Consider the following 24,256-nt stretch of genomic DNA (forward strand, 5'->3'; position numbering starts at 1 on the left):
TCCAAAGTTTGGCATTTAGTTATTACCAACCAAAATGAAGTTTGGTATTTAATTGTCCATTTTCAGTATCCAGCAGCCAACTTCGGAACAACCAGGTAGGCACCAACGTCATCGTTCAGTGTTTCCACGGCCTTCCGATTATTTATAGTTGAATGCAAGTAAACCCTACATGTCTACAATGCTTTATCGAAGCAAAAAGAGAATAGGGGATGACTGCACGTTATCAAAATGGTCACCAGGACTACAGTGATTATAGAGAAACTAAACCAACCAACTAAAAATACACTCTTAATGCTGATCCATAACTGAAAACGTTTAAAGACATTTACAAACTAGTTTTGTTCTAAGGATACAAAAATAAATAAATAAATAAATAAACCTAAAGTTGGGAACACTCTTTCACCATATTTCAATTGCAAGACAGGGTATGGAATCTGACTGATGTGACGAATAAACCCAATGTTCGAAGAATCCTCCCAGATATAAATAATAGGACTACCTAATAACATAGTTGTATCATCCATCTCAGGCGGCATTACCAAAAAGGTTCCAGTCGTTCACCTTGAAGCTAGAGACGGCAAGTTTAAAGACCTCAGCCATTGGCATACATCCAGATTGTGTAGCAGGAACAGCAAAACCAGCATCAACGGCATTAGCACTTTCACTCAGAGGACTGCAACCACAGTTACATAAGAAGATAGGTGTAAGAGAATCCCACACAGACCAAAGAACAAAAAAAAAAAAAAACTATACATCAAGCAGAACTCCACAAGTGGCATTTCTCATCAACCAAATTAGTTTTAACTATCTACTTTAAAGTTGAGAAAGAAAGAGAGTTTATGCTCCTATCATTTGCTTCTTATTTTTATGCCAAGGCTCCTTAAATCAGCTACTCATATTTCAGAAAAATTTCTTTAGGCCAAGTTGTTCATGGAGATGCAATCTTAAATGAAAGAAAAATAGCTAATGTCTAACTGCAGTCAGTATATCTTTAGGTGCTTGGAAAGTCAAAAATCTTGACTCATTGGAGCCAGTATATCTTTAGGTGCTTGAAAAATTAAGAGAGTAGGACCTTGACAGTTCATGCGCCATGACTAGTTGATAATTCTCATTATATCTTTTCTAAACTTCGTATAAAATCATCTACAAGGTTCTATTACATATGAGCAATTTACTTATTTGTATGGACCACCCTCCCTCCTAAACTCTATCTAAGAGAACATAAATGAGTTTCGGCCATTCTGAATTGTGAATGAGAATTCTTTTAATAGAATCTGTCCTGAAGGAGATCGGTTGATAAAGGATTCCTCAGACAACAAAAAGCTAAAAACCATCTAATTTGCAGCAACTCATACGCAACCTTGGTACTTACTTTATGTGAATGGGCTCATATGCAGTAACTAGCACATCTGTATTAACTTCCTTAAGACGCAGATTTGCCACATAAACCTGCAGGACTTAAAACAATAAAACCCTAGTTAACATTTGCTAACAATTTAATAGGCTGCATAAAACAAGAAACAAACGTACCCTCACAATATTTTGTGCTTCCCTTCCTTGCCGCCCCTTGGAAATTGCCTGTGTACAAGTAATGAAAATTAGAACAATCACCATCCAAGGCTACATTATATATATAAAACATGACACCAAATATGGATATGTTTCTGTATGGCTATAATATCCAAAAACTTTAGTGTCTAAACTAGGGATGCAACTTAAGAGATAGAATCAATTGGCAATGGAATGCTGTAAAGTTGGTATCTGAGAAACAACACAAAACTAATAAAACTGTCTACTTGAATATTTGCAGGGTGATAGGAAAATGACAGCCACATGCAAATTGGTTTCTCTGAGCATCATATTTGCTTTCTTTTCTGTTTTTATACCAGTTCTGTTACAGTTGAAATATAATCAAAATTGAAACTATGTTAAAAGAAACAATCACTAAAATATTGATATTGGCGGCCTCAAATGTTGATTGGTAAAAATAAGGGGCAATGATTCCTACCACAACCCATTATATGTTACAACCATAAACAAGGGGAATGATGGACATAATTAAAGACAACAGAAAAGGACAGTAAAATGAAAAACAATAATGCAATGCCAACAATGTACGGGCAAAATATAAGCCAAGGCTTCCATTTTACAAAATAGGCATTGACATAAACATACCATTTGGCCTACTGCAGTTGTAACAACGGCAGGTATGTTCCTGAAACATAATGTAGGGGCCTCGATAACTCCAGACTGTTCAACAACCTATATTAAATTGGAAAAATAAGAGTTAATCATACTCAAATCAAAGGGCTACAATACTCCACCAAAAGAGAAGGACAAGAGAGCACTGATATTTTTGAAAGAATGAGTTATAGAATCCAGAAGAATTTGTAGTCACTATTTTATATTCTTTGTAGTCACTAATTTATATTCTTCACTATTAATAGTTAAGCTTCCCTTCTTAGTTCATAGTAGTATTTTATTATCTAAAAGTATATATAAGAACTTTATCTCTATTTAGTTAGAGTTATATTATCAACCCAAGTATAGCACTTTATCCACTATCTTCCCTTTTGATCCTTGGAAAATAACTTAGACAAATTAAGACTTTTTTTTTATTTTTTATTTTTCGTTTGTAGAGTAAGAAATTTTGAGGAGATGCATAGACAAAATAGAAGGCTAAATCATTTACATTGTCAACATTTGGATATAAACATGACCAGAAAGTAAACAATCAGATAACTAGAACAACTTGAAGGAAATAAAGGTATACATAGTATATACCATGCTTCCTTCAGCTTCTTGCTCAGTGGCAAGGTCTTGAAGAAACCATGTAGCACTTCCATTATCACCAACATCATGCTTCAAATCCAATAGCTCAAAGATCAAGCTCTCATCCCGGGCAGGATCCACAAACACCTCCTTTTAAGTAGAAAATAGGTTAAAAAAAAAAAAAAAAAAAAAAAAAAAAACAAGTGTAATGAAAAAACCATCAATACCCAGAAACATAAGTGAAAGATAATTTAATTCCCAGAATGAAGAGAAGCCAACCTGATGATCAGGAACTTGCCGAATGTTGCTCACATCCTGTACGAGTTTAGCAGCCCAAATTAAAAATAATAATAATAATAAAATAAATAAACAAATAAAAACTTTAACAGAGTAAAATTAATTAAAAATAAAAAAATAATAATAATCCTGAAGAATGGCTAACCTGGAACCTATTAGGAAACGTGCTAGCTATTGCACCGCCGAACAGAGAGTGCTCAGAAAAGAAATCTTGGTACATTCCTTCAGCAACTTAAAATAAAAACTCGAACTTGTTCGTAAAATTCGAAATCAGCCAATTAAACCCAACTCAGAAAATTGTATACAAAACTGAATCCAGCGTATATTCAAAGCGGAGTTCACAGCGTATATTGTACGCCATTTCAGCATAAATAAATAAATAAACAAGAAAAAAAAGAAAAAGAAAAAAAGGGTGAAAAGAATTAAACCCGACACAGAAAATTGTACACAAAACTGAATCCAGCATATATTCAAAGCGGAGTTCACAGCGTATATTGTACGCCATTTCTGCATAAATAAACAAGGAAAAAAAAAAAAAAAAAAAAAAGGTGAAAAGAAGGGAAAAAGGTTATCAGAGCCTGGTTTCGATCCAGGGACCTGTGGGTTATGGGCCCACCACGCTTCCGCTGCGCCACTCTGATATTTGGTCTTCTGTTGTGCACACAATTAATTAATATAGAAAGTTATTAGTTTTTGTCAAACATCCATACCGTACCATACCATACCCCGACCTGTATGGGCCCAAGCGCAGATTGGTTTACGTCTAAAGCGGCTGGCCCATCTGTTATCGGCCCACTGTGCAATAGCAATTCATTAGTTATTTCATTTGCAATTTTTTTCCCTAAACCTTTGATATTAGGTATAATTAAAAAAATTTAATGGGTTGCACTTTTATTTTATTGGAGCAAATTTTTATAAGATAAGTAAAACCTTTTTTCACAATACTTATTGGACCAATAAGTGTTCAATATTCACTAATACAAAACCAAGTTTCTATTCTTCGTTTTTCTGTTTATTATTATTATTATTATTTTAGTGTTTGTTTTTCTGTTTATTTTATTATTATTATTATTTATTACAAGTGGGGTGCCAACCTAGATGAGATTCTTTGATTCTTCCATGCACTTTTATGACTATTATTATTTGCAAATGTTTAGAGCATATTCAATAAGCGTTAACAAGTTGCATAAAGGTGGATGCATATCTTATGAATATAATTTTTGATTGTGAAGAACCTTGGTAGTATATGTAGTTCCATAAATGCTATATATATGAGAAGGATATTCCATCCAAAGATTTTAGAATTTGCATTCATTGCAATTTAATTATCTAATTTTTAAAATTTTCAACTACATGTCTATAAGGTGTGTGAATGATATAAATTTGAAGGGTATAAATGAAACTATAGATAAGAAAAATGATAATTTTTTGAACCTAAAGGAAGGTTGATGATGTATTTTAAATCATATTAACCTTTTGTTGGAGTTGGAGGAATTTGTTGTTCTAAACACAATATTAAAATGAAAGATAACTACATTTTACCCTCTTCAACTATACAATTTTCTGCACTTGCTGCCTTATACTATAAATTGCCTTCTTGTCAGTTTAATTCAATCATGCATTTAACTTTTATGATTAGACTAAACTAAAAAAAAATAATAGTTTAAGAGTCTAGTAAGTTTTTATTTTTTATTTTTTATTTTTATTGTTGGGGTTTACTCAAATTAACCTTACACATAGAATAATGTTCAATATAGAAAAATGTGAACATTGTTATTAATTGTATCTGAAATGACAAGCCCTGGTCGAATCTAGAACCTAGAAGTGTATTGTTAATTATTTTAACATCAAGCCAAGCATACATGTAACATCCCGATTTTTAAATTACTTGTTCTTTTTCCCCAACAATTTTTTTGGTAATATTTTGCTTGCATTTTTTTATTATTAAAAATTTTAATGGAAAAATGGTGGGGTTTTTTTCCCCCCAAATTTTAGTTATTAGATTTACAAGTTTATTTTAGGGTTTACAAAAGTTTTGTTAAGAAAAATGCTTTTCTTGATTAGTTCATTCTCCTTCTTTTCTTGCTAACCCGTGACCAACAACTCACCATTTGATGGGTTTTTTTTTTTTTTTCTTTTTTTTTCTTTTTCCAAGTTTTACTTCAATGATTGGCTGGAAACTTTTATATGATTTGAGTATTTTGGTTTAATGCTAGCTTATTGAGTTGCACGTGACAATTGGTTAAGCTTTTAACTAAGAAACTTTGGTTTTTCTTTTATTTTATTTTTTTCAAACCCAAGAGCAATGTTTAGGAATTCGTAAGAATTAGTGTTTGATCTTTGAATAATTGATAATGCATGTTGAGTTTGACCCTTGATCTTGGAAGACTTAGCTTTGCATGTTGGTTTTGAACTAAGATTTTTGATTTTTGAAGTAATTGATACTTTGATTTCACAATCATGTCATGGGTTATATGGGTTTCGTGAGGTTTTGATTTTATAAGCTTGTCTTTTAGTATAGTTGCTTGCATGTCATGGATTTTTGGTTTTTGACATTTTTGGAGTTGGATTATGGATATGTGATCTCGTTGAAATAGTTGGAAAACAATTTTGGGGTTGCATACAGGATCTAATGGAAGTGTGGGGCTTGGATTAAATATTTGTTGGTGATTTTTATTAGCGTCGAGAATATTGATGGTGTTTGCTTTGATGATGATGATAATGATCTAAGTGGAATGTTGTTTTGGGTTTAAGATTGAAGTTGGAAATTTGATTATGTTTCTTATTTACATGTATGTCAAAATGTATTGTGGTTTGTTGGATGTTGGTAATTTTTGAGTTAGTGTGTTGATTTGGTAGATGGATTTACAAGTTTTAAATGTTAATGTTGGTTTATAAGAGTTAAATAATGACATGCAAGTATGGTTTGAAAATTGGTAATGACATGCAAGTATGGTTGGAAAATTGGGACTTATTTTGTTAATGTTGGTTTATAAGAGTTAATTAATAATGACATGCAAGTATGGTTTGAAAATTGGGACTTCTATTTTGGACTTTCTAAGAAAATAATTCTTGATTTTTGGAGTATTTTAGTATGAAATTATTGGAAATGATGTGGATTTTTGAATTTGGCCGGATGGTTTTAAAAGGGATTAAGAGAAATTTGTTTTGCTTGGTTTCGGATTGGATTCATGTTGGAAAGAAATTTAATTTTTCTTTTGTAATTTGAGCTTGAGTTAGATTAATGTTGGAAAGATTTGAGGTTGAGTTAAATTTTTATTGATTATTGAAGGAGTATTGGACTTTTGAATCTAATTAAAACAACTTGATCAGGATTTCATACAACTGAAACACTAGTATCAAAACGCTGTTTGTAGACCGACGGAATTAATTCGAATTCCTTTTTAAACTGATTTTCTCATAAGACAAACCGAATCCACAATTGAAAAGGCTTAATTAATCCAAGCATAAAATAAATTAAAATTAAAAAACAAAAGCAACTAAGAGCTTGAAAGAAATAGTGACCAGAATATTGTCATTGTCAATTTCGTTCCACAAAAGAAATCTGGTAGTGGTGAAGTGCAATGGTTGGTGATGATGAAGTATGATGGTTAAGATAGTGAGATGGAGTTCAAGTTTTTAAAAGGGCGCCAAAATGAATTATAGATTTTCCACAACAGATTTTCACACTGGTTGAAGATAAAGACACCACCACAGCTTTTTAATGTGGTTGAAGAGGAAAACACAGTGTCGTTAAAAAGGTTCTTCTACCATTAATAAAGTGAGTGTTTGACCACAAGCCATGTTTTAATGTGGTAAATTGGCCTCTTTCTCTCTCTCTAAAGCACGGACCTAAAAATGCAAGTAGAGAAATACTTATCTAACCATGTACACAATGTAAAACAAACCTTTTAGCAGTTTGATTAACTATAAATAAAATTTTAACTTTCAGATTTTAAAGTGATTCAACAATTTATAATAAAAGAATTAATAATAAAATATTAGACTGGTCTGAAAGGAGATTAGTCGTATATATATTGAAATTAAAATTTGATGTTCTCCTACTTATCTATTTTCAGAACCATCAAAATAATTCAAAATAATGAGACACATTACTTGTGTTTCCAATGCTAAAACATATAACTTTTTAACATTTTGAAGACAAAATTTCCAATTTTTAAGAATTTTTGTCTGGTCTATTAAAAACATAAAGTTTGCTATGTTGTAACCAATCATATTACTAATAATTAATGTTGTCAATATATATATATATATAATTAGTAAATTTTTTTTTAAATAAATTACCTAAATACAAATTATCTATTTTTCTACTTCCTGTAACTTAAACTCGTATTTTTATAGATACAAATAGAAATATTCCACTTCGTCTTCTATATATTATTAGTAAATATGATAACAAATATTATGTTTTGCAAGGTTTGAAAATGAAACTTGCTAACCTGGCTGAATGAATCAAAATTTTGGGCCTTTTGCAATCTGTATCGTAGTTACGTTATGCTTTGTAATGGGTCCAAAGTGATTATTAAAAGCCCAAACGCTTTTCTTTTTTTTTTTTTCTTTTTTTTTTTAACTGAAAAAAAAAGTTAATAGAAATTTCAGATGTGCAAAAATAAATTAAAAATGGAAAGTTCATTCAAATGGATCATCAATCACTAGCTGAGATGAGAGGTGAATATTAGTATTCTCAATCTCACAAAATTTTAAAATATCTTACTTAAAAATTGATTCCGCTCATTTACAAAAGAGTACCAGTTTGATTTTAACACAGTTCTACTTGTTTAAATACAAACTACTAAAGATTTAAATAATTGATATTATTTCCTCGTTAAATATTTGATGTTATTTAATTTTTATCTTAACACTAAGTTATTAATAAATCTAATTCATTCTATTGACTTTTTGATAAAATTAGAAAATTTATACAATTAAATATAAAGAATATTGTATATGTTATATAGGTATTTTGTATGTTTAAATTTATAAGACAATTATTATATAAACATGTATAAATAAAAAGTTCGAGTTATTCGTGAGTTACTAATGAAGGTCATTTCTTTCTTAAGATTAGTTTGTGAACTTCATTTATTTTCAAAATTATTTCATTTTAATAACGAGTAGAATTTGTGCAAATTAAAGTTGAGCCAATCTCCAACTGATTATAAGCTGTGCACACTTATTTATAGCCCTTATCAATAACTAACCTTGATTGGTAGAATTTTGTATTTTTGTATTTTTTTGTATTTTTTTTTTCAAAAATCAATCATATTCAAACATAAATATATATATATATATATACAGTCCGTCTATGGTGCGGACGGTGCTCATGCGAACCACAGTATTGATGACAGTTTTTTATAGTATTAGTGATGATTTTCTAAGAAACCGTCGTTAATATTATGAAAAACAGTCACTAATACTGCGGTTCTCATGCGAACAATCCTCACTATAGAATTTCCATATATATATATATATATATATATATATATCAAAATGAGCTAGTTTAAAAAAGTTTTCAATTTGACGTTTGTGTTTTTATTATTTAATCTCATATATTGTTTCCTTGCTAGTTGACGTAATGCAAAATGAAAAAGATAATAAATCTCACAGATACAAACAACAACAATTCAATATGTTGACTAGTTTATGAATATCTTATAATTAAATGTTTAATTTTTTATTAGTATTATAATATCATTCTAAACTAAAGGAGGGAGATATTTCATCTAGAACTAGTTGAATCCAACATCTTTCTCCATAATTTTACCTCTCGTGTGCGTTTAAAATTTTTTGAATATGCAAAATACCAACAAATTGAAAGATGCAAAAGCTTAGGATGCTCCAGCATCGAATAATGAAAGTTATGATGCTAATTTATATTTTGTTTTTGGTAAGGGATATTCTCCACTCAAAAGTGCCTCTTGGGGCTTTCAGGGATTGTAACTCATTTGTCTATGATCAAATTGCTACAAGTGATCATTTGGTGAATGCTGCTGAAGGTGTTGTTCGATCTAAAAATGCTTTAGTTTCTTCTGGGGATATTTCTAAGCATGTTATGGTTCCTCTTAATGAAGGTGAACATTCTCAAAATCCTCTAGCAATGATTCATGAGTCTAATCTCAGCCTGGAGAGAAGGCTAAAAGAACTTGGCAATGAGGAAGATTAAAAGGAGCTGAACGAGATAAACAATTTCAAAGTTAGCTGGAGGTAAGTCTTTTGATTTGATTGTTCCTCCTTGTTGGATGAAATTTCTTTGGCCCAATATTGTTCCACCTTCAAGGTTTACTTTGTGTTGGAGAATGCTTTAGAACCACTTTCAAATGGAGGATAATTTTTCTATTTGTGGCATTATAAGTGTTTCTTGTTACTCCTCATGTTATAATGCATGTGAAAATGTTGAGCATTTGTTTTTACATTGCAGCTATTCCCATCGATTGTAGGAGTTTATCTTTTTCAGTTTTTGGTATATGATTGCAATCCTATGATTCGGTTTTGGCTTTCTTTATGGCTTGTATTTCTCAAAATTTCAACAGTCAACTAAAGCATCTTAAGCATTCTAATATTTTGGCCAGTTTAATACTATATGGTATGCTTGGAATAAAATAAGATTTGATGGTATTTTCATTTCTCTTACCTTTTCTATGGTTTTTGTTTAGAAATCAATTCATGAGGCTTCCATTTTTAGAATTGGGCATATATGAACAACATAGTTTTAGATTTAACTGTTTTAAGGAATTTGGGAATTTTGGGTATATACTGCAAGGCATAAAATTTTTTTACCAGTTATTGGTTGGCTCCTAAAATAGGTTGGATTAAAGCTGAATACCGATAATACTGCTTTAGAGTCCCAAGTCCAACAAGTTATGGTGGTTTTTATAATACAGCTTGTGGTTTTGTAAAAGTTTGGTTTTATTCTTCTTTGGGTACTATGATTGCTTTTGAAGCTGAGATTTATGTAGTTATTAAGGCTATGTATTTTGCTAAGTTCTTCTCTTGAAAACAAAATTTGACTTGAAAGTGATTCTATGGCTGCTGTGCATCTCTCTGAGGATCTTATATATATATAAATATGTAATATGGTTGTTGATGCGCTTTCCAAGTTAGCTATTTCATCAAATTATGATGTTTGGTTATTGAATTTACCATCTGAATGTCTTCATGGTCATTCTTCTGATATTGAGAGCTGTTTGTTAGTTTTGGGTTGGTTTGTTAGGATTTATTTTTTGTTAACTGTTACTTTATTCGTGTTGGGAGTTTTTCTACTGGAATTTTTCTCTTATAAAATTTTAATGACCTAGCTCACTATGAAATTTGGTGGCTTTTGAGGTTTGGATTGGGTGTAAATTCTTCCTCTTTTGACTTTGTATTCTTTTTTCATTTATTTAATAAATTTGTCTGTAATTCTCCGGTTGGTCTGAAGGTGGCTACATAGTAGGGGTTTTTGAGTAGTATCACTTATATAGTCATCACATTATTATTTATTTATTTTTAATAGACGCGCCGAAAATATTTAACCACGAAACGAAAGTATCAAAAGGAAACGTTTCGGTGTAGGCAAACGAAAAAGAAACTTAATCAAAAAGCCAACCTTCTTCGTCTTCGACAAAGGGCAATTTCTAACCATCCAAACAACCTAAACCTTTGCTTCCTTTGCATCCATACCCTGCAATAATTCTTTAATCCCTAAATCCTCCTCCGTTAAACCTCCCCCACCGATTGATTTTTCCGATCATATTTCTACCGGTTTATTTTCCGTCTCTGCCGACTTCCTCTTCCAGTTTCGTTTCTGATCATTTCTTTTGTTAGCTCGCCGATCTTTCTGATTTCGAACTCGCTGTTTTAGATTTCGGGTTTTTTTGGCTCGGATTTCTTTCAATCGGAGCTGAGGATTTTGGATTTGGGAAAATTTAAAAAAAACAAAAAAATGAGTAATCAGAAGAAGAGGAATTTCCAGATAGAGGCTTTCAAGCATAGGGTTGTGGTGGATCCGAAATACGCCGACAAGACCTGGAAGATTCTGGAGCATGCAATCCATGAGATTTACAATCACAATGCTAGTGGGCTTAGCTTCGAAGAGCTTTACAGGTCCCCATCTTTTTCTTTTTCTAGATTATTCTTTTTGCGTTTCTTTGTTTGTCGATTATGGCTTTCTGAATTTTTCGTTTTTGTTTTTGTGATTTTCTTTCAACAGTTTGATATAATTTTCTTGAATTTGAGTGGTTTCCTTGGGAGCATATGGCAAGGCTTTTTTACGTAGATTATTTGGTGGTGTTATCTGTTATTTGGTTCGATTATTTATTTATTTTCTGGTTCTTACTTTAGAGCTTGAATTCTTTTGCTTTGATTGTAGTTTCGGGGAACATGGCTGGAAATGTTTGTTACACCATGTGGCCATTTGGGTATGGCAATTTGTTTATTTCAGTGAGATAGCTAGAAGCTGGAGCAGCAATTTTGTTCATTGCTTTGTTATCTGGGAAACCTGGTCGTGCTCTGTTGTCTTTGTTTGGTTGTGTTGTGTATTTGGATTTAATTTTAATTTGATGATATTTTTATGGTGTTTGAAACTTCTTGTATGTTTATTTGTTAAAACCAAAAATATTTTGCAGTCTTTACTTTAGACACCTTTTTTATGGTAGGCTATGCATCGCAAATAGTTTATTTGTAGGTAGTAAATATGTTGAAGTTCAAACCATTTCTATGTAGACTGATTGAGGAGGATGTTACTCATAGTAGTAGAACTAGGTGGAGTGCTGTGATGTTTTTTCTACTCTTAAAGGATTATGTAATTGTATAGTAGCTTTGAAGTTTAAGGAAAGAGCAACATATCTGCTGGTCCGTTGAATAAAATTTTCGAGCATCCTTTTCTAATTAATCTTGTCACCTTCCAGGAATACAGCCATGTATACCGTGATGTTTTTGTAGCATATTATGTGTCTATATGTGTGTGTGTGTGTGTGTGTGTATTTATTTTATGTTTATGATGTTTATATTGTATTTTTGGTACTTTATTATTTTTTTTTTTCTGACGCGTAAGTTGTGACTAAGGGTTTTCTTAGAAGAAGTCCATGTTTCTTAGCCACTCACAGCTTGTTCAAAAAGCCCTTATGAAGCCATTTACTTAGGTGCCAGTTTGATTTGTCATGCTAGTGCAGTTATTTTTATGAAGTCATTTATTTATTTTTTGCTATGTCTTAGTATCTGAATAAGTTTTTATGATGACACGGATGGAAGGATCATTTTGATTCTATGATGTGATTATAATCTTTTAAGTTTGCAATTCGTCTCGTAAACAAGCATTTCTTTCTAATTCTGTAGTTTTCTTTATGATTTAGAAATGCATACAATATGGTACTTCACAAATTCGGTGAGAAGCTGTATATGGGACTGGTTAATACTATGACTTCTCATCTAAAAGAGATATCAAAAACCATTGAAGCTGCTCAAGGAGGTTTTTTTCTTGAAGAACTGAATAGGAAATGGAATGATCATAATAAGGCTTTGCAAATGATCAGAGACATCCTGATGTACATGGACAGGACTTATATTCCTAGTACACAGAAAACCCCCGTTCATGAGCTTGGACTGAACCTTTGGAGGGATAACATTGTCCACTTCAATAAGATTCAGACAAGGCTTCTCAATACTCTTCTTGAGCTAATACATAGGGAACGGACTGGTGAAGTTATTAACAGAGGGTTGATGAGAAATATAATTAAGATGCTGATGGATTTAGGTCCTTCTGTCTATCAAGAAGACTTTGAGAAACCCTTTCTTGAGGTTTCAGCTGAGTTTTATAAGGGTGAGTCTCAAAAGTTTATCGAATGTTGTGATTGTGGGGATTACCTGAAGAAGGCTGAAAGACGTTTAAATGAGGAACTGGAAAGGGTGACACACTACTTGGATGTAAAGAGTGAAGCCAAGATAACAAATGTGGTGGAGAAAGAGATGATTGCGAATCACATGCTGAGATTAGTACACATGGAAAATTCAGGTCTTGTAAATATGCTTCTTGATGATAAGTATGAGGACCTTGGAAGAATGTACAACTTGTTCCGGCGGGTTCCTGATGGTCTTCCGACAATACGTGAAGTGATGACTTCTCATATCAGGGAAACTGGTAAACAGCTTGTTACTGATCCAGAGAAATTGAAGGATCCAGTGGAATTTGTCCAACGACTCTTGGATGAGAAAGATAAGTATGATCGCATCATTAGTTCATCATTCACCAATGACAAGACATTCCAGAATGCTTTAAATTCTTCTTTTGAATATTTTATCAATTTGAATCCTCGATCCCCGGAGTTCATTTCTTTGTTTGTTGATGAGAAACTCCGCAAAGGTTTGAAAGGTGTTAGTGAAGAGGATGTAGAAACTATTCTTGACAAGGTGATGATGCTGTTCAGGTACTTGCAGGAAAAAGATGTATTTGAGAAATATTATAAACAGCATTTGGCGAAGAGGCTTTTGTCTGGAAAGACTGTTTCTGATGATGCAGAGAGAAGTTTGATAGTTAAGCTCAAGACAGAATGTGGATACCAATTTACTTCAAAGTTGGAGGGCATGTTTACAGACATGAAAACATCCCAAGATACAGTGCAAGGGTTTTATGCCAGCCACCCTGAGCTAGGCAGTGGCCCAACATTGACTGTCCAGGTTCTGACAACAGGATCTTGGCCAACTCAGCCTAGTATTACATGCAACCTTCCAGCAGAAATGTCAGCACTTTGTGAGAAGTTCAGATCATATTATCTGGGGACCCATACTGGTCGGAGATTATCCTGGCAAACCAACATGGGAACAGCAGATATAAAGGCTCTCTTTGGGAAGGGCCAGAAGCACGAGTTAAATGTGTCAACATATCAAATGTGTGTCCTGATGCTTTTCAATAATGCTGATCGGCTTAACTACAAGGAAATTGAGCAGGCTACAGAAATTCCTGCTTCAGATTTGAAAAGGTGTCTGCAATCTTTGGCTTGTGTGAAGGGAAAAAATGTTCTTCGAAAAGAGCCTATGAGTAAAGATATTGGTGAAGATGATGCATTTTTTGTTAATGACAAGTTCACAAGCAAATTCTATAAGGTGAAAATAGGAACTGTAGTTGCGCAAAAGGAATCAGAACCGGAAAAACAGGAGACCCGTCAAAGAGTGGAGGAGGACAGGAAGCCCCAGATAGAAGCTGCAATAGTGAGGATCATGAAATCAAGGAAGACTCTGGATCATAACAATATAATAGCTGAGGTCACAAAGCAGTTGCAATCGCGGTTCTTAGCCAATCCAACAGAGATTAAAAAACGCATCGAGTCCTTGATTGAGCGGGACTTTTTGGAGAGGGATATGACAGACAGAAAATTGTATCGGTATCTTGCCTAAAAAGAAATAGCCTTGCGTGTAGGCACTGATAAGTGATATTGTACCTTTTTTAGGCAAATCGAATATTGGTCTGATTTCTGCCAAAATGCCCTTGGTTTTTATTGAATATCTATTTGTCGTTGCTTTCCCCATTGGCTACGTGACTTGGCCTGATCTGAATTGAATATCAGCTTTGCGTACCTTCTGACACAGAATGTTCACAGTTGAAAGAATGTAATTGAGACTTAGAAGGCACAAATGGATGAATGAGGAAAGCTTACCCCTCGTTTGGTAACAATTATGTTTTTGATTTTAGATTTCTTTTTTTAATGGTTTTACTTTAGCTGTGTATAATCGATTTATGTTTATAATTAAGCTTCTTGCTGGTTAAAACTTAAAAGAAACTCACTCGCCTAAAAAATTAAAAGAAACGTACTTGCCTAACTGCAAATTTTATTAACCAGCTATAAAATCCAAAAAAAAAAAAAAAAAAAAAGAAAAAAAAAGCAAATTGGTTTTAATTTGTTTATAAAATAAAGTTTATTTGATAACGTTTTTCTTTTAGTCATTTATCATTTATGTATATGCTATTTTTTTTTAGAAAAAGGAAAAGAAAAGAAAAGAAAAAAAGGGTTTATGCGGTGTCATAGAATTTTAACAAATTCTATTCTTATTCTTAAGTGCTTGACTAGCGTTTTAAAAATATTATAATTGTTTGCTTCACTTTTAGTAATTAATAAAATCATGAATTTAATTTATTTATTTATACTATATATACATGTATAAAGAAATTCTACAATAATACTGATGGTTTTTTCATAAATCATCATCAATATTTGAGGTTTGGAGGATAAAAATATATATACGTCTGCATCATAGACGGATTCTATATATATATATATATATATATGCATATATTATCATCATCAATCATAAAATATAGGTGAAGAAACTTTGTGCCGATGCAGTGGTTTAAAAAGAAAATGATGAAACTGTTTCCAAAAGGATAAATGGATGTATACCATAGGCTATCACTGTAAACTTTCACTCCCGAGGATACAAACCCAAATATCATTTCGCGAACATAAATATAAATTAGATATAAATTTGAGTTTTAAAATTAAATTTCATTCTCAATAATCCTGAACAATATTCAAGATCATTAACAAAGCTATTCCACGCCAAATGAAAATGATAAATATAGAATAGTGGATGGTAACTTTCTGAGGGAAGAAGTCAATTGCAATTATTCCTGAAACAGAAAATTACATAATCAGAAAGCTAAATCCACAGGTTTCCACAAAATCTGTGGCTTAAAACGACTGAATTCTAACAAGGGCAATACCACAAATCAACCAAAAAGAAGGATTAGAAATGGACCACATGCTATTTGAATTATGGTCAAGAAAATTCACCATTTGATACCTCATCTTTTGGAAGCTACGACTCTCAAATGAGAATGCCATTTCGAATATCATTGAATGTCTTTACATCTATTCCCCATAACCTGCTTATTCAGACCAATTTGTAAATACTGATTAAACAAAAATTGTATGAGCCATTTGGCAGCTATCTTTCAATCTACTTCCACTTCTTGAAAAATCCTATTCTTGTCGCTTTCACATGAAAAAAAAAAAAAGAAAAAAAGAAAAAAAAAAAAAAGGAGACTAAAGAAAGAAAGATTGAAGCATTCTTGTGATCAGTCGGTACAAGTCTCTTGTACCTACCAAAATATTCCTATTATGAGATGCATACTACAAAGTGCTCTTACCAGCAATCAATCCCAATGGCATTGGCCCCAACCTTGTCTGCCTTTTGATCATCTCCAACATGCATTGCTTTGCCAGCCTCCACACCGATTTGATCTAAAACATTTCAACAGTTGTAAAATAGTTCCAATGGTCTTTCAAGCATTAATGGGAAAAATTGAACTTTTGGAGAATTGGGTCAAGATGAGTTCTTGATTATCAAGCAAAGGTCGTAAACATATCAAATATATGTTTTTTTGGGACAAATTGATCAGTGCTGGGATTTTATGTACCACTTTCACCACAAGTGTCTCAATGTTTATCAAACGGTAAACAGAAGAAATAATCTGATTTTTTTTCTTGTTCTTTTTTCTTTTCTGACATAATAGGTGCATGTATCTGTTCCTGGAAAAATATGAAAAACTAATAATAATAGAAGAAAGAAGCTTGGAAGTTTAAGATGTAAAATTACCAATTGTATTTACTGAAGCCTTTTAAAATTGCACAATATTTCAAGAAATGGCACGTTAACCAGAAAATTTAAATGGAACACCCAAACATGCCACAATAGAAACACGCTTCAGCATGTAATTAAAACGAATAGATAGTTACAGCTCCCCAAGATAGGAGGATATGACTTATAAAAGAGTCATGGAGGACAAGACAGAGGACACAAACTACAGATTCCATCATTTTATGGAATTAAAGGCAAGTAAAAAAGAGTAAAACAAAAGAATAATTCACCCAAAACACGCCAAGAAGGAAATTCAATGTAATTTCACATACCTAAAGCAGCTTTAAATATCTTTGCATCTGGTTTTTCATATCCAACCTCAGAAGACACGATAACAGCATCAAATCTATAAAGGAAACCAAGAAAAGTTCAGCATAAGGAAAAACAGAAGGGATTTCCTTTTTTTTTTCTTTTTTTTTTCTTTTTTTTTTCTTTTTTTTTTTTTTTTTTTGTTTCCTCCTCCCCAATACTGCAGTTAATTCCAGGGTAAAAGAAGAGGAACTGTATAGTTTTTTTGAGGAAAATAATCTCTCTTGGGAAGAGTTTTTTTTTTTAAATACAGATAATTCGGGAAAAGGATGGGAAAAAAGATGATGAAGGTAAAGAACTTTCGACTGTTTCATTTTATGTTGCGGATATAGAGACAGCAAACAGCAATATGCAACATCATGCATGAGCATTCCAACCCAGTTATTTAAAAAGCATACTAACTACGAACATGGTGCAGAAACAACAGAAATTAGAAGCAAGGATTGGGGATATGTATCTTTGATTGATGACCCATCTTTAACAAATCCTCCAATCCAAAATTAGCGATCAGAAGAAAGGGCTATTGCTTACAGATCTAAAACATGTAGGTCCTTCAATAGCTTCCTCAAGCGAGTGTCGAAATTGGAAACAATAGCCAACTTAACTGCATTGTTTGTAGCAATATCAGTGATAAGGAACAGGAATTATTAGTTTCACAAACATCAGATTTCCATAGTACTACAGTGATCATTAAAGGAGAATACTTTATAAATATGACCTCCAGCATCCTTGAGAAGGATCATTGTTTCGTAAGCTCCATCCGGAAGATGCCAGGCATCACCTCTTGCATAGTACTACATAAAAGAAACAATGTAACAGCTTTATTTATGGTCCCAGCACCGATGATATTGGCATTTACTAGTCATACTTATGTTAAAGTCAGGAACAAGCATAAAAAAAAGCCGGACTAAAGAAACATCACCTTGTATACTTCTTCGAAATAATCAACACTGGCACAACCAGTAGCTTCAGAGACAACTAGTCTCCAAAATGGCCTTCCATCTCCCTGCCAGTAACACAAAAAAGAGCTCATTTAGCAAATAAAAAAAGAAAAAGAAAAAAAAAACATGGCCTTTGCTCAACAAGAAGATTACATTGTAAACGGTAAATGTGTAAGAAACAAAAAAGCCACCATATTTACCAACTAACCAAACAATTATAGGTTCTTAAAAAAGAAGAAAAGAAAAAAAGGAGTAGTTCAAGGAGTTTACACCGAAAAACTAATCTGATAATTGAGAAAAACACTCATTTACAGGTCAAAGGAAAAGAATCCAGTTGGTGGAAAGGCATGTGACAGCATAACTAACTTGGTATCGAAGTTTCTCAGGCCATGTAGCAGAAAAAGCCCTTTTAAACCCTTGCTTTATTTCTGGCGGTGTTGCAGTGAGACCTAGAAAAAGCATACGAAAAATCCAAATAAAATTAAACCACTTTCTGGGTAATAACCCAATACTACTAGATACCAAGAATCTAGAGAACTAACCGTATTTGGTGCCAATTGCGGCATAAGTTTCTTCAACGGGCTTCGACAACTGCAAGAGAGTGCCTCCAGCGTCCAATAACAATGCGTCATATTTTCTCTTCACGGATTCCAACCCATCTTCCCCAGAAAATAAAAGAATTCGAGATCAAATGGAAAATTTGACCAGATTTTGTAATTGTAAGTTTCTTGTAGCCAAAAAAGTGAAATCGCAATCGAAGTCTATATATATATATATATAGGTATATATAATTAATACATAGAAACAATGAAAGGTGTACCAGAGTGGATGAGCATAGAGGAAGAAGAGCAACGAAGAGGCCTTGGAAATTTCAAATGGAGAGGTTTGAGGGTTCTGAGGAGATTGCTGCCATTACAGCATCTCATCAAGCTCGCCTCCATTTCTCTATTCCTTAGGCGAAACCTCCCTTTTTCAGTTCTTAATTTTTAACGAATAAAACCAACCTCTCTGTTTCCCTTCTCCTTTGAACTAACTTGGGAAATATTTTTATTTGCTTATTTTCCGGGGGGGAAAAAAAAATATATCAAACTTTTTCACTTTATTTTGTTAGTGAACCATAGTTTACGCTGTTATGCATAATTGACTGTCTTTTCTCCAAAAATAATAATAAATAATTATTAAAGGCTAGCTTATGCTGGGCAACTGATCGCATACAAGCACAAGCTCTTATTGAAGCGCATAAGCCATCATATATGCTGGGTCCGCTGCCCAATTCAATAGAATAAAATAAATAAATAAATTTTGAATTCCTCAGGTTTACAATAATTTTTAAATTGTAGGAAAGAAGGAAGAGGAGGTGTCTCAAATACCATCTTATGGGTGGGGATGTGGGATTAAATTTACATATATATATATATATATATGTATATATATATTTTGAACTTCCATACTTTAAATGCTAAGTTTAAAGAACCAACATTTTTCAAAGAAACAAAGCATCCCAGAAACAAAATAATATGAAACAAAACCAAAGTGATAATAAATCTAATTGAAATAGCAATTTTGTGGTTGTCAAATGATGTAACAGTAGATTAGTGACTGATAAAATTTTTTATGGAAAATAAATTGAATAACAATTTTTTTTTTATTAGCATTCGAAGCAAACAAATGGCAAACCCAAACCTAAAAGCACCTAATATTTAATACAAACTGAAGCCTAGCTTCCCCAAAGTTATCCAAAACATCAATCATTTTAATGCCCCGCCATCGTTGCAAGCCATTGTTACATATCAAGGTAAACAAATTTGATAATTTAATATTATTGAATTAAGATTAGCAAAATAAACACTACCACCCAATTCACTCCACCTACGCTTGAAAAACAAAATAAACAAAAGAAATCACTCTACCTACAACATTGGCAAGGCGAAGCATTAGATATTGGAGGAAACTTGATGAAATGCACGTAACATTGTTATGGTAACCCACTTAGGTTGGTGCATTTTTTTTTTTAACTTTTTTTTTTTATATATAAATTGAGAAAGGGGGATTATCATTTCTTATGAAACCAAGATTAAAAATTATCATTAACATTGATTGTTAAATAAGTTGTTCCAAAAGGACCACATAGGTTTAACTTCCTCCAATTCTCACGTCACAAAACTATAATAGGAGAGTTTATTTGATGATGATATTCGAACTTAAAAGCTTGAATTTTGGACCATCCTAAGAAGTGCCCAGTAACAAAGTTTATTTATTTGAGAATTGTGATAATTTAATCCTCAAATTCATCTTGTAATGCTGCTGTGATGTGTTGCTAAGGACTGGTGCAGAACCTGTTTGAGTGTTTCAAAGCCTCAGGAGGTTAAAACGGTGCATTTCATTATCTTAGAAGTAAAGAATGGCAAAATAGTCATTTTGCTTCACATTTTAACAGAAAAACGGATTGCTACGTGTCTTAATGTTATCGATGCAACGGTTAAATAGAGTGATGCCATCTTGAGGCCACACTTGTTATATATATACAATTTTCTTCTTCAAAAAAAGCCAAGAGAGGAAAATCAAATTTCTAAAAAGTTTCAGCGGAAAACTCCAAGAAATCTGTTTTCATTCCCTCGTGTTCTTCTTTGTGTGTAATTGATGTTCTTTGTGGGGTTCTATGTGAGCTTGGTAGAGAACACAGAGTAAAAAAGGTGTAACAGGGGTTTTGGGTTGTGAACATCTGAGTGATTCCATCATTAAAGCCCTGTAGTTGGTTTCTGTAACAGCAGCTATTTAATAAGATACCAGAAGCTCTCACTGGAGCAACAAGGACGTAGGCAATCTTGGCCGAATCTTGATAAATCTTGTTGTTGTTTGTGTTTATTAGTTTTGTTTCTGTTCACTGATTTTCCACCAGCGGTATCAGAGCTTGGCATTTCTTGATTCTTGGTTCTTAGTGAGTCTTTGTTTTAACTATCTTTGTGAGAGGTTTCGTTTTGGGTAATGCCAAGAAGGTTTACGAAACTAGAAATTGAGGTCTTCAATGGCAAGGGAGATTTCTTGCTCTGGTGCAAGAAGATGAAGGCTATGCTGGTCCAGATGAAAAGGCAATTGATGGTTCATTTAGAGCAAATGTCACTGAAGACAAGAAGCTGGAAATTGATGAAATTGCAATGGCACCATCATCCTTCATCTTTCTGACAATGTGTTGAGGCAGGTTGATGATATCATTACCACTTCATAGATGTGGCAAAAGCTTGAATAGCTTTACTTGGTGAGATCCTTACAAGATAGAATTCTTTTACTTGAGCAATTTTTTAGTTTTAAAATGGATTACCTCTAAGGACTTAGATGCTAATCTTGATTCCTTTAATCGTTTAATACTAAGTCTTGCAAATTGTAATGTTCTGTTTGATGATAAACACCATGCTGTTATATTGTTAAACTCCTTGTCTGAAATATATAGAATAGTGAAGAATGCCATTAAGTATGGCAGGGATTCTCTGTCTTTAGAAACTGTAGTAAATGCCCTTAGGTCACGAGAATTAGAATTGAAATCTGAGTCTAAAGGGGAAGGATTTACAGTAAGGAGTAGGAACACTACTCAAAGCTAGGGTCAAAGTGAACATAGGAGCAAGTCTAGAGAGAACCCTAGATCTAAGTCTAGAACAAGAGGCAGAAGATGTTATTACTGTAAGAGAGAGGGTAATTTCATTAAAAATTGCTTTAAGAAAAAGAAAGATGAAAAAGAAAAAGGCCAAGAAACTGGTGACTTGGCAGTGGCTTATACTGGTTTGGAGTCAGGAGAGGTATTGGTTGTGTCATCCAGCCAAGACAAATCTGAATGGGTGTTAGATTCAGGTTGTTCTTTTCACATGTGTCCTGACTTAAGCTCTTTCCACTCATATACTAAGTGTGATGGTGGTCAAGTCCTTCTAGGAAACAATCTGTCATATCACGTGGTTAGAATTGGTAATGTGCAACTACGGATGTTTGATGGCACTACTAAGACTCTTACCTTTGTAAGATATGTTCTTAATTTGAAAAGAAATCTAATTTCTCTTGATATGCTTGATGAATCTTGTTTTTTTTTTTTTTTTTTTTTTTTTTTTTTGTAACACTGAAAATGGTACTATGAAAGTGACTAAGGGCTCTCTTGTTGTGATGAAAGGTATGAAAAAGAATTCGAGTAATCCTTCAGTTAGCTCATCAATGGGCAAGACTATTTTGTAGCACAAGAGCTTAGATCACATAAGTGAGAAAGGCTTGTATTATTTGAACAAACAAAACATGTTTGGCAATGACATAATCAACAATTTAAAGTCTTGTGAGAACCGTATTTTGGAAAAACAATATAGACTTAGCTTTAACTTGAGCACAAATAGAGCTAAAACTGTGTTGGAATATATTCATGCTGATTTGTGGGGTCCTGCCAAGGTGTAAACATAGAGTGGAAATATATATTTTTTGTCCATAATTAATGACTTTTCTAGAAAAGTCTGAGTTATTTGTTGAAAAGAAAAGATGGAGTTTTTACTAAGTTTAAAGAATGGAAATTGCTTGTTGAAAATCAAACCAGCAAATCTGTTAAAACTTTGAGAACAAACAATGGTCTTGAGTTTGCAATAAATAATTGGGATACTGGCAGCTATGCACCCTGAACTTTATCGAGGTTGACACATTACATCCTAAACTATTTTTCCTGGCATTATGCACCTCAAACTTCTTTTCCCTTGCACTGTTGGTTCTTCTGTCAAAATTGCTTAATGGAATGACCACGTGTTGTGCACGTGATCATCAAGCGATGGTAGCTCAGGTCATTTTACTATTCTCATCACGTGCCTCTCATGTGTGTGATTAAGGATTAGAAATCAGTCTCTTTAGATAGGGATTTTTGGGCAGGAAAATCATCTTAGGGATTCATCGAATGATCTGATTGAGTTGCATTTTATTAGAGTTAAGAGTTTGATGAAGGAAATTTAAGCAGCATGAACAAAATTTAGAGAGGAGTAGTTTTACGCGAACAAAAATTGAATGAGTTAAGCTTATCTTAGAAACAAAGTTGACAGATGGAAAATGTGTAGAATGAAATCCCCAAATATTGTAAGTGGCTCTAAAATTTTAAATTTTATGCTTCTTTGTTTGGGTTGTAGGTTTTTTAGCATCTTTGTTTGGAATGTAGGTTTTATGCTCTGAAATTTTCATATATATGGTTTAAAAAGTAAAAATGATAGAGGGTTGTGTTGGTTCTAGGGTCCCATATTCCATCTTTAGTAAAAATCTTATTCCCCACCACACACACACATTATGTATTAAATTGACTTGTTAAATTTGTGGGTGAGGCGTGGTCCCAAATATGGATTTTCTAGGTGGGATGTGGACCCAAGTTTGGATTATTTTAGGAAGTTTGTATTTGTATGTGTGTAAATTGAATTAAAAAACGATATTAACTGCATTGTGGTTAGTGTATGTGTAGTATGCCTGAATTAATTATTAATACTTTAACTTTAAGCAGTATGCCAAATAATGTGACTAGTAGTAAGAATGTAGTTGTTTACAACTAGGTTTTCTTGTCTAGCATCTATGTCACTGCATGTTTTTTTATTTATTTGTTTGTATTTTAAAATATGACTGCAGCTGCTGAGTCACGTTATTTTACCCTAAAAGCTCACCATGGTAGTGACTTGTTTGACAGAATGGGTAAGACAATGTACTTAGGATGGAGTGTTGATTTTTTTTACTACTGCCATATTGATACTATATGTTACTTTAGCTTTGATAAGTTTGCAAAGTTAATTGGGATCAAAGGTCAATGTTCTTACTTATATCAGATTCCCAAAAAGAATCTAAATGATGGTTTGGTTAAAATACTAGGAGATCAAGATGTGGTAGACATGTGCAATATTGTGCCTAGTAGTAAAGTTGTGGAAGTATATTTCATTCAGCAAGTGGCTTTGGAGTTTTTGACCAATGAACCTCACAATTGGGAGGAGGAACTAGGCACCCAACAACCTAAACCCTAAACTGAGCCACATCAATCCCAAGAATCAAGTTTAGATACCCCTCTCCAACCAAAAAATGATATTCTTGATTTTAACCTGCATGTTAGTGGAGGTGAAGAGAGTGATTAGGGCAATGAGGCTTAATCACAAAATGATTGGTCTGATTTTGACATGCATGTTAGTGGAGGTGAAGAGAGTGATCATATTAATAGAGGTGACAATTCTGATTTTCAGCAATTTGATTATGAGTTATCAGATTATAAGGTTATGTTTAGGGATAATGTAAACAGTAATGTTGAATTTGCAGGTGTTCAGTCTACTAGA

General features: G+C 32.9%; 3 protein-coding genes and 1 non-coding gene across 6 annotated transcripts; 1 reads left to right on the forward strand and 3 right to left on the reverse strand.

Annotated features, from left to right (window-relative positions):
- Positions 1 to 275: 275 nt before the first annotated feature.
- Positions 276 to 3,558, reverse strand: LOC125418413 (uncharacterized). The gene is made up of 7 exons (XM_048461926.2): positions 3,215 to 3,558; positions 3,052 to 3,087; positions 2,785 to 2,922; positions 2,176 to 2,262; positions 1,531 to 1,578; positions 1,373 to 1,449; positions 276 to 673 (listed from the first exon to the last, which is right to left on the reverse strand). Exons 1-7 carry the CDS (start codon positions 3,287 to 3,289, stop codon positions 526 to 528), a joined length of 609 nt encoding a protein of 202 aa, XP_048317883.1. The 5' UTR covers positions 3,290 to 3,558; the 3' UTR covers positions 276 to 525.
- An 80-nt stretch (positions 3,559 to 3,638) lies between these two features.
- TRNAM-CAU (transfer RNA methionine (anticodon CAU)) lies at positions 3,639 to 3,710 on the reverse strand. Its single transcript has one exon. It is a non-coding gene; the product is annotated as a tRNA-Met (tRNA).
- Positions 3,711 to 10,604: 6,894 nt separating this feature from the next.
- On the forward strand, positions 10,605 to 14,734 carry LOC107429007 (cullin-3A). The gene is made up of 2 exons (XM_016039617.4): positions 10,605 to 11,172; positions 12,420 to 14,734. The coding sequence occupies exons 1-2, from the start codon at positions 11,012 to 11,014 to the stop codon at positions 14,455 to 14,457; spliced, it is 2,199 nt and encodes a 732-aa protein (XP_015895103.1). The 5' UTR covers positions 10,605 to 11,011; the 3' UTR covers positions 14,458 to 14,734.
- A 791-nt stretch (positions 14,735 to 15,525) lies between these two features.
- LOC107428988 (uncharacterized) lies at positions 15,526 to 19,249 on the reverse strand. 3 transcript variants are annotated; one of them, XM_016039599.4, is made up of 10 exons: positions 18,769 to 19,243; positions 18,491 to 18,607; positions 18,315 to 18,397; positions 17,930 to 18,013; positions 17,726 to 17,801; positions 17,539 to 17,611; positions 16,971 to 17,044; positions 16,208 to 16,301; positions 15,852 to 15,943; positions 15,526 to 15,688 (listed from the first exon to the last, which is right to left on the reverse strand). In XM_016039599.4, the coding sequence occupies exons 1-9, from the start codon at positions 18,887 to 18,889 to the stop codon at positions 15,886 to 15,888; spliced, it is 780 nt and encodes a 259-aa protein (XP_015895085.3). In that variant the 5' UTR covers positions 18,890 to 19,243; the 3' UTR covers positions 15,526 to 15,688; positions 15,852 to 15,885. The 3 variants fall into 3 exon arrangements, with proteins under 3 accessions (XP_015895085.3, XP_015895083.3, XP_048319285.2); XM_016039597.4 differs by having other exon boundaries at positions 15,862 to 15,943; positions 18,769 to 19,240; XM_048463328.2 differs by lacking the exons at positions 15,526 to 15,688; positions 15,852 to 15,943 and adding an exon at positions 15,998 to 16,052 and having other exon boundaries at positions 18,769 to 19,249.
- Positions 19,250 to 24,256: the final 5,007 nt, after the last annotated feature.

The sequence above is a fragment of the Ziziphus jujuba genome, chromosome 12, assembly GCF_031755915.1.
Source record: "Ziziphus jujuba cultivar Dongzao chromosome 12, ASM3175591v1".
NCBI classification, from domain to species: Eukaryota; Viridiplantae; Streptophyta; class Magnoliopsida; order Rosales; family Rhamnaceae; genus Ziziphus; species Ziziphus jujuba.

Bases quoted from the DNA above. Each gene is read 5' to 3' on its own strand.
- LOC107429007 (XM_016039617.4), top strand. From the start codon at position 11,012: ATGAGTAATCAGAAGAAGAGGAATTTCCAGATAGAGGCTTTCAAGCAT. The intron at 11,173-12,419 runs GTCCCCATCTTT...TTTATGATTTAG, and splicing joins AGCTTCGAAGAGCTTTACAG to AAATGCATACAATATGGTAC.
- LOC125418413 (XM_048461926.2), bottom strand. From the start codon at position 3,289: ATGTACCAAGATTTCTTTTCTGAGCACTCTCTGTTCGGCGGTGCAATA. The intron at 1,579-2,175 runs GTATGTTTATGT...ACTTGTACACAG, and splicing joins CAACTGCAGTAGGCCAAATG to GCAATTTCCAAGGGGCGGCA. The intron at 674-1,372 runs GTAAGTACCAAG...CTGTGGTTGCAG, and splicing joins TATGAGCCCATTCACATAAA to TCCTCTGAGTGAAAGTGCTA.
- LOC107428988 (XM_016039599.4), bottom strand. From the start codon at position 18,889: ATGGAGGCGAGCTTGATGAGATGCTGTAATGGCAGCAATCTCCTCAGA. The intron at 18,608-18,768 runs GTACACCTTTCA...TTTCTGGGGAAG, and splicing joins CTCTATGCTCATCCACTCTG to ATGGGTTGGAATCCGTGAAG. The intron at 15,944-16,207 runs GTAAGAGCACTT...CTGAATAAGCAG, and splicing joins GCCATTGGGATTGATTGCTG to GTTATGGGGAATAGATGTAA.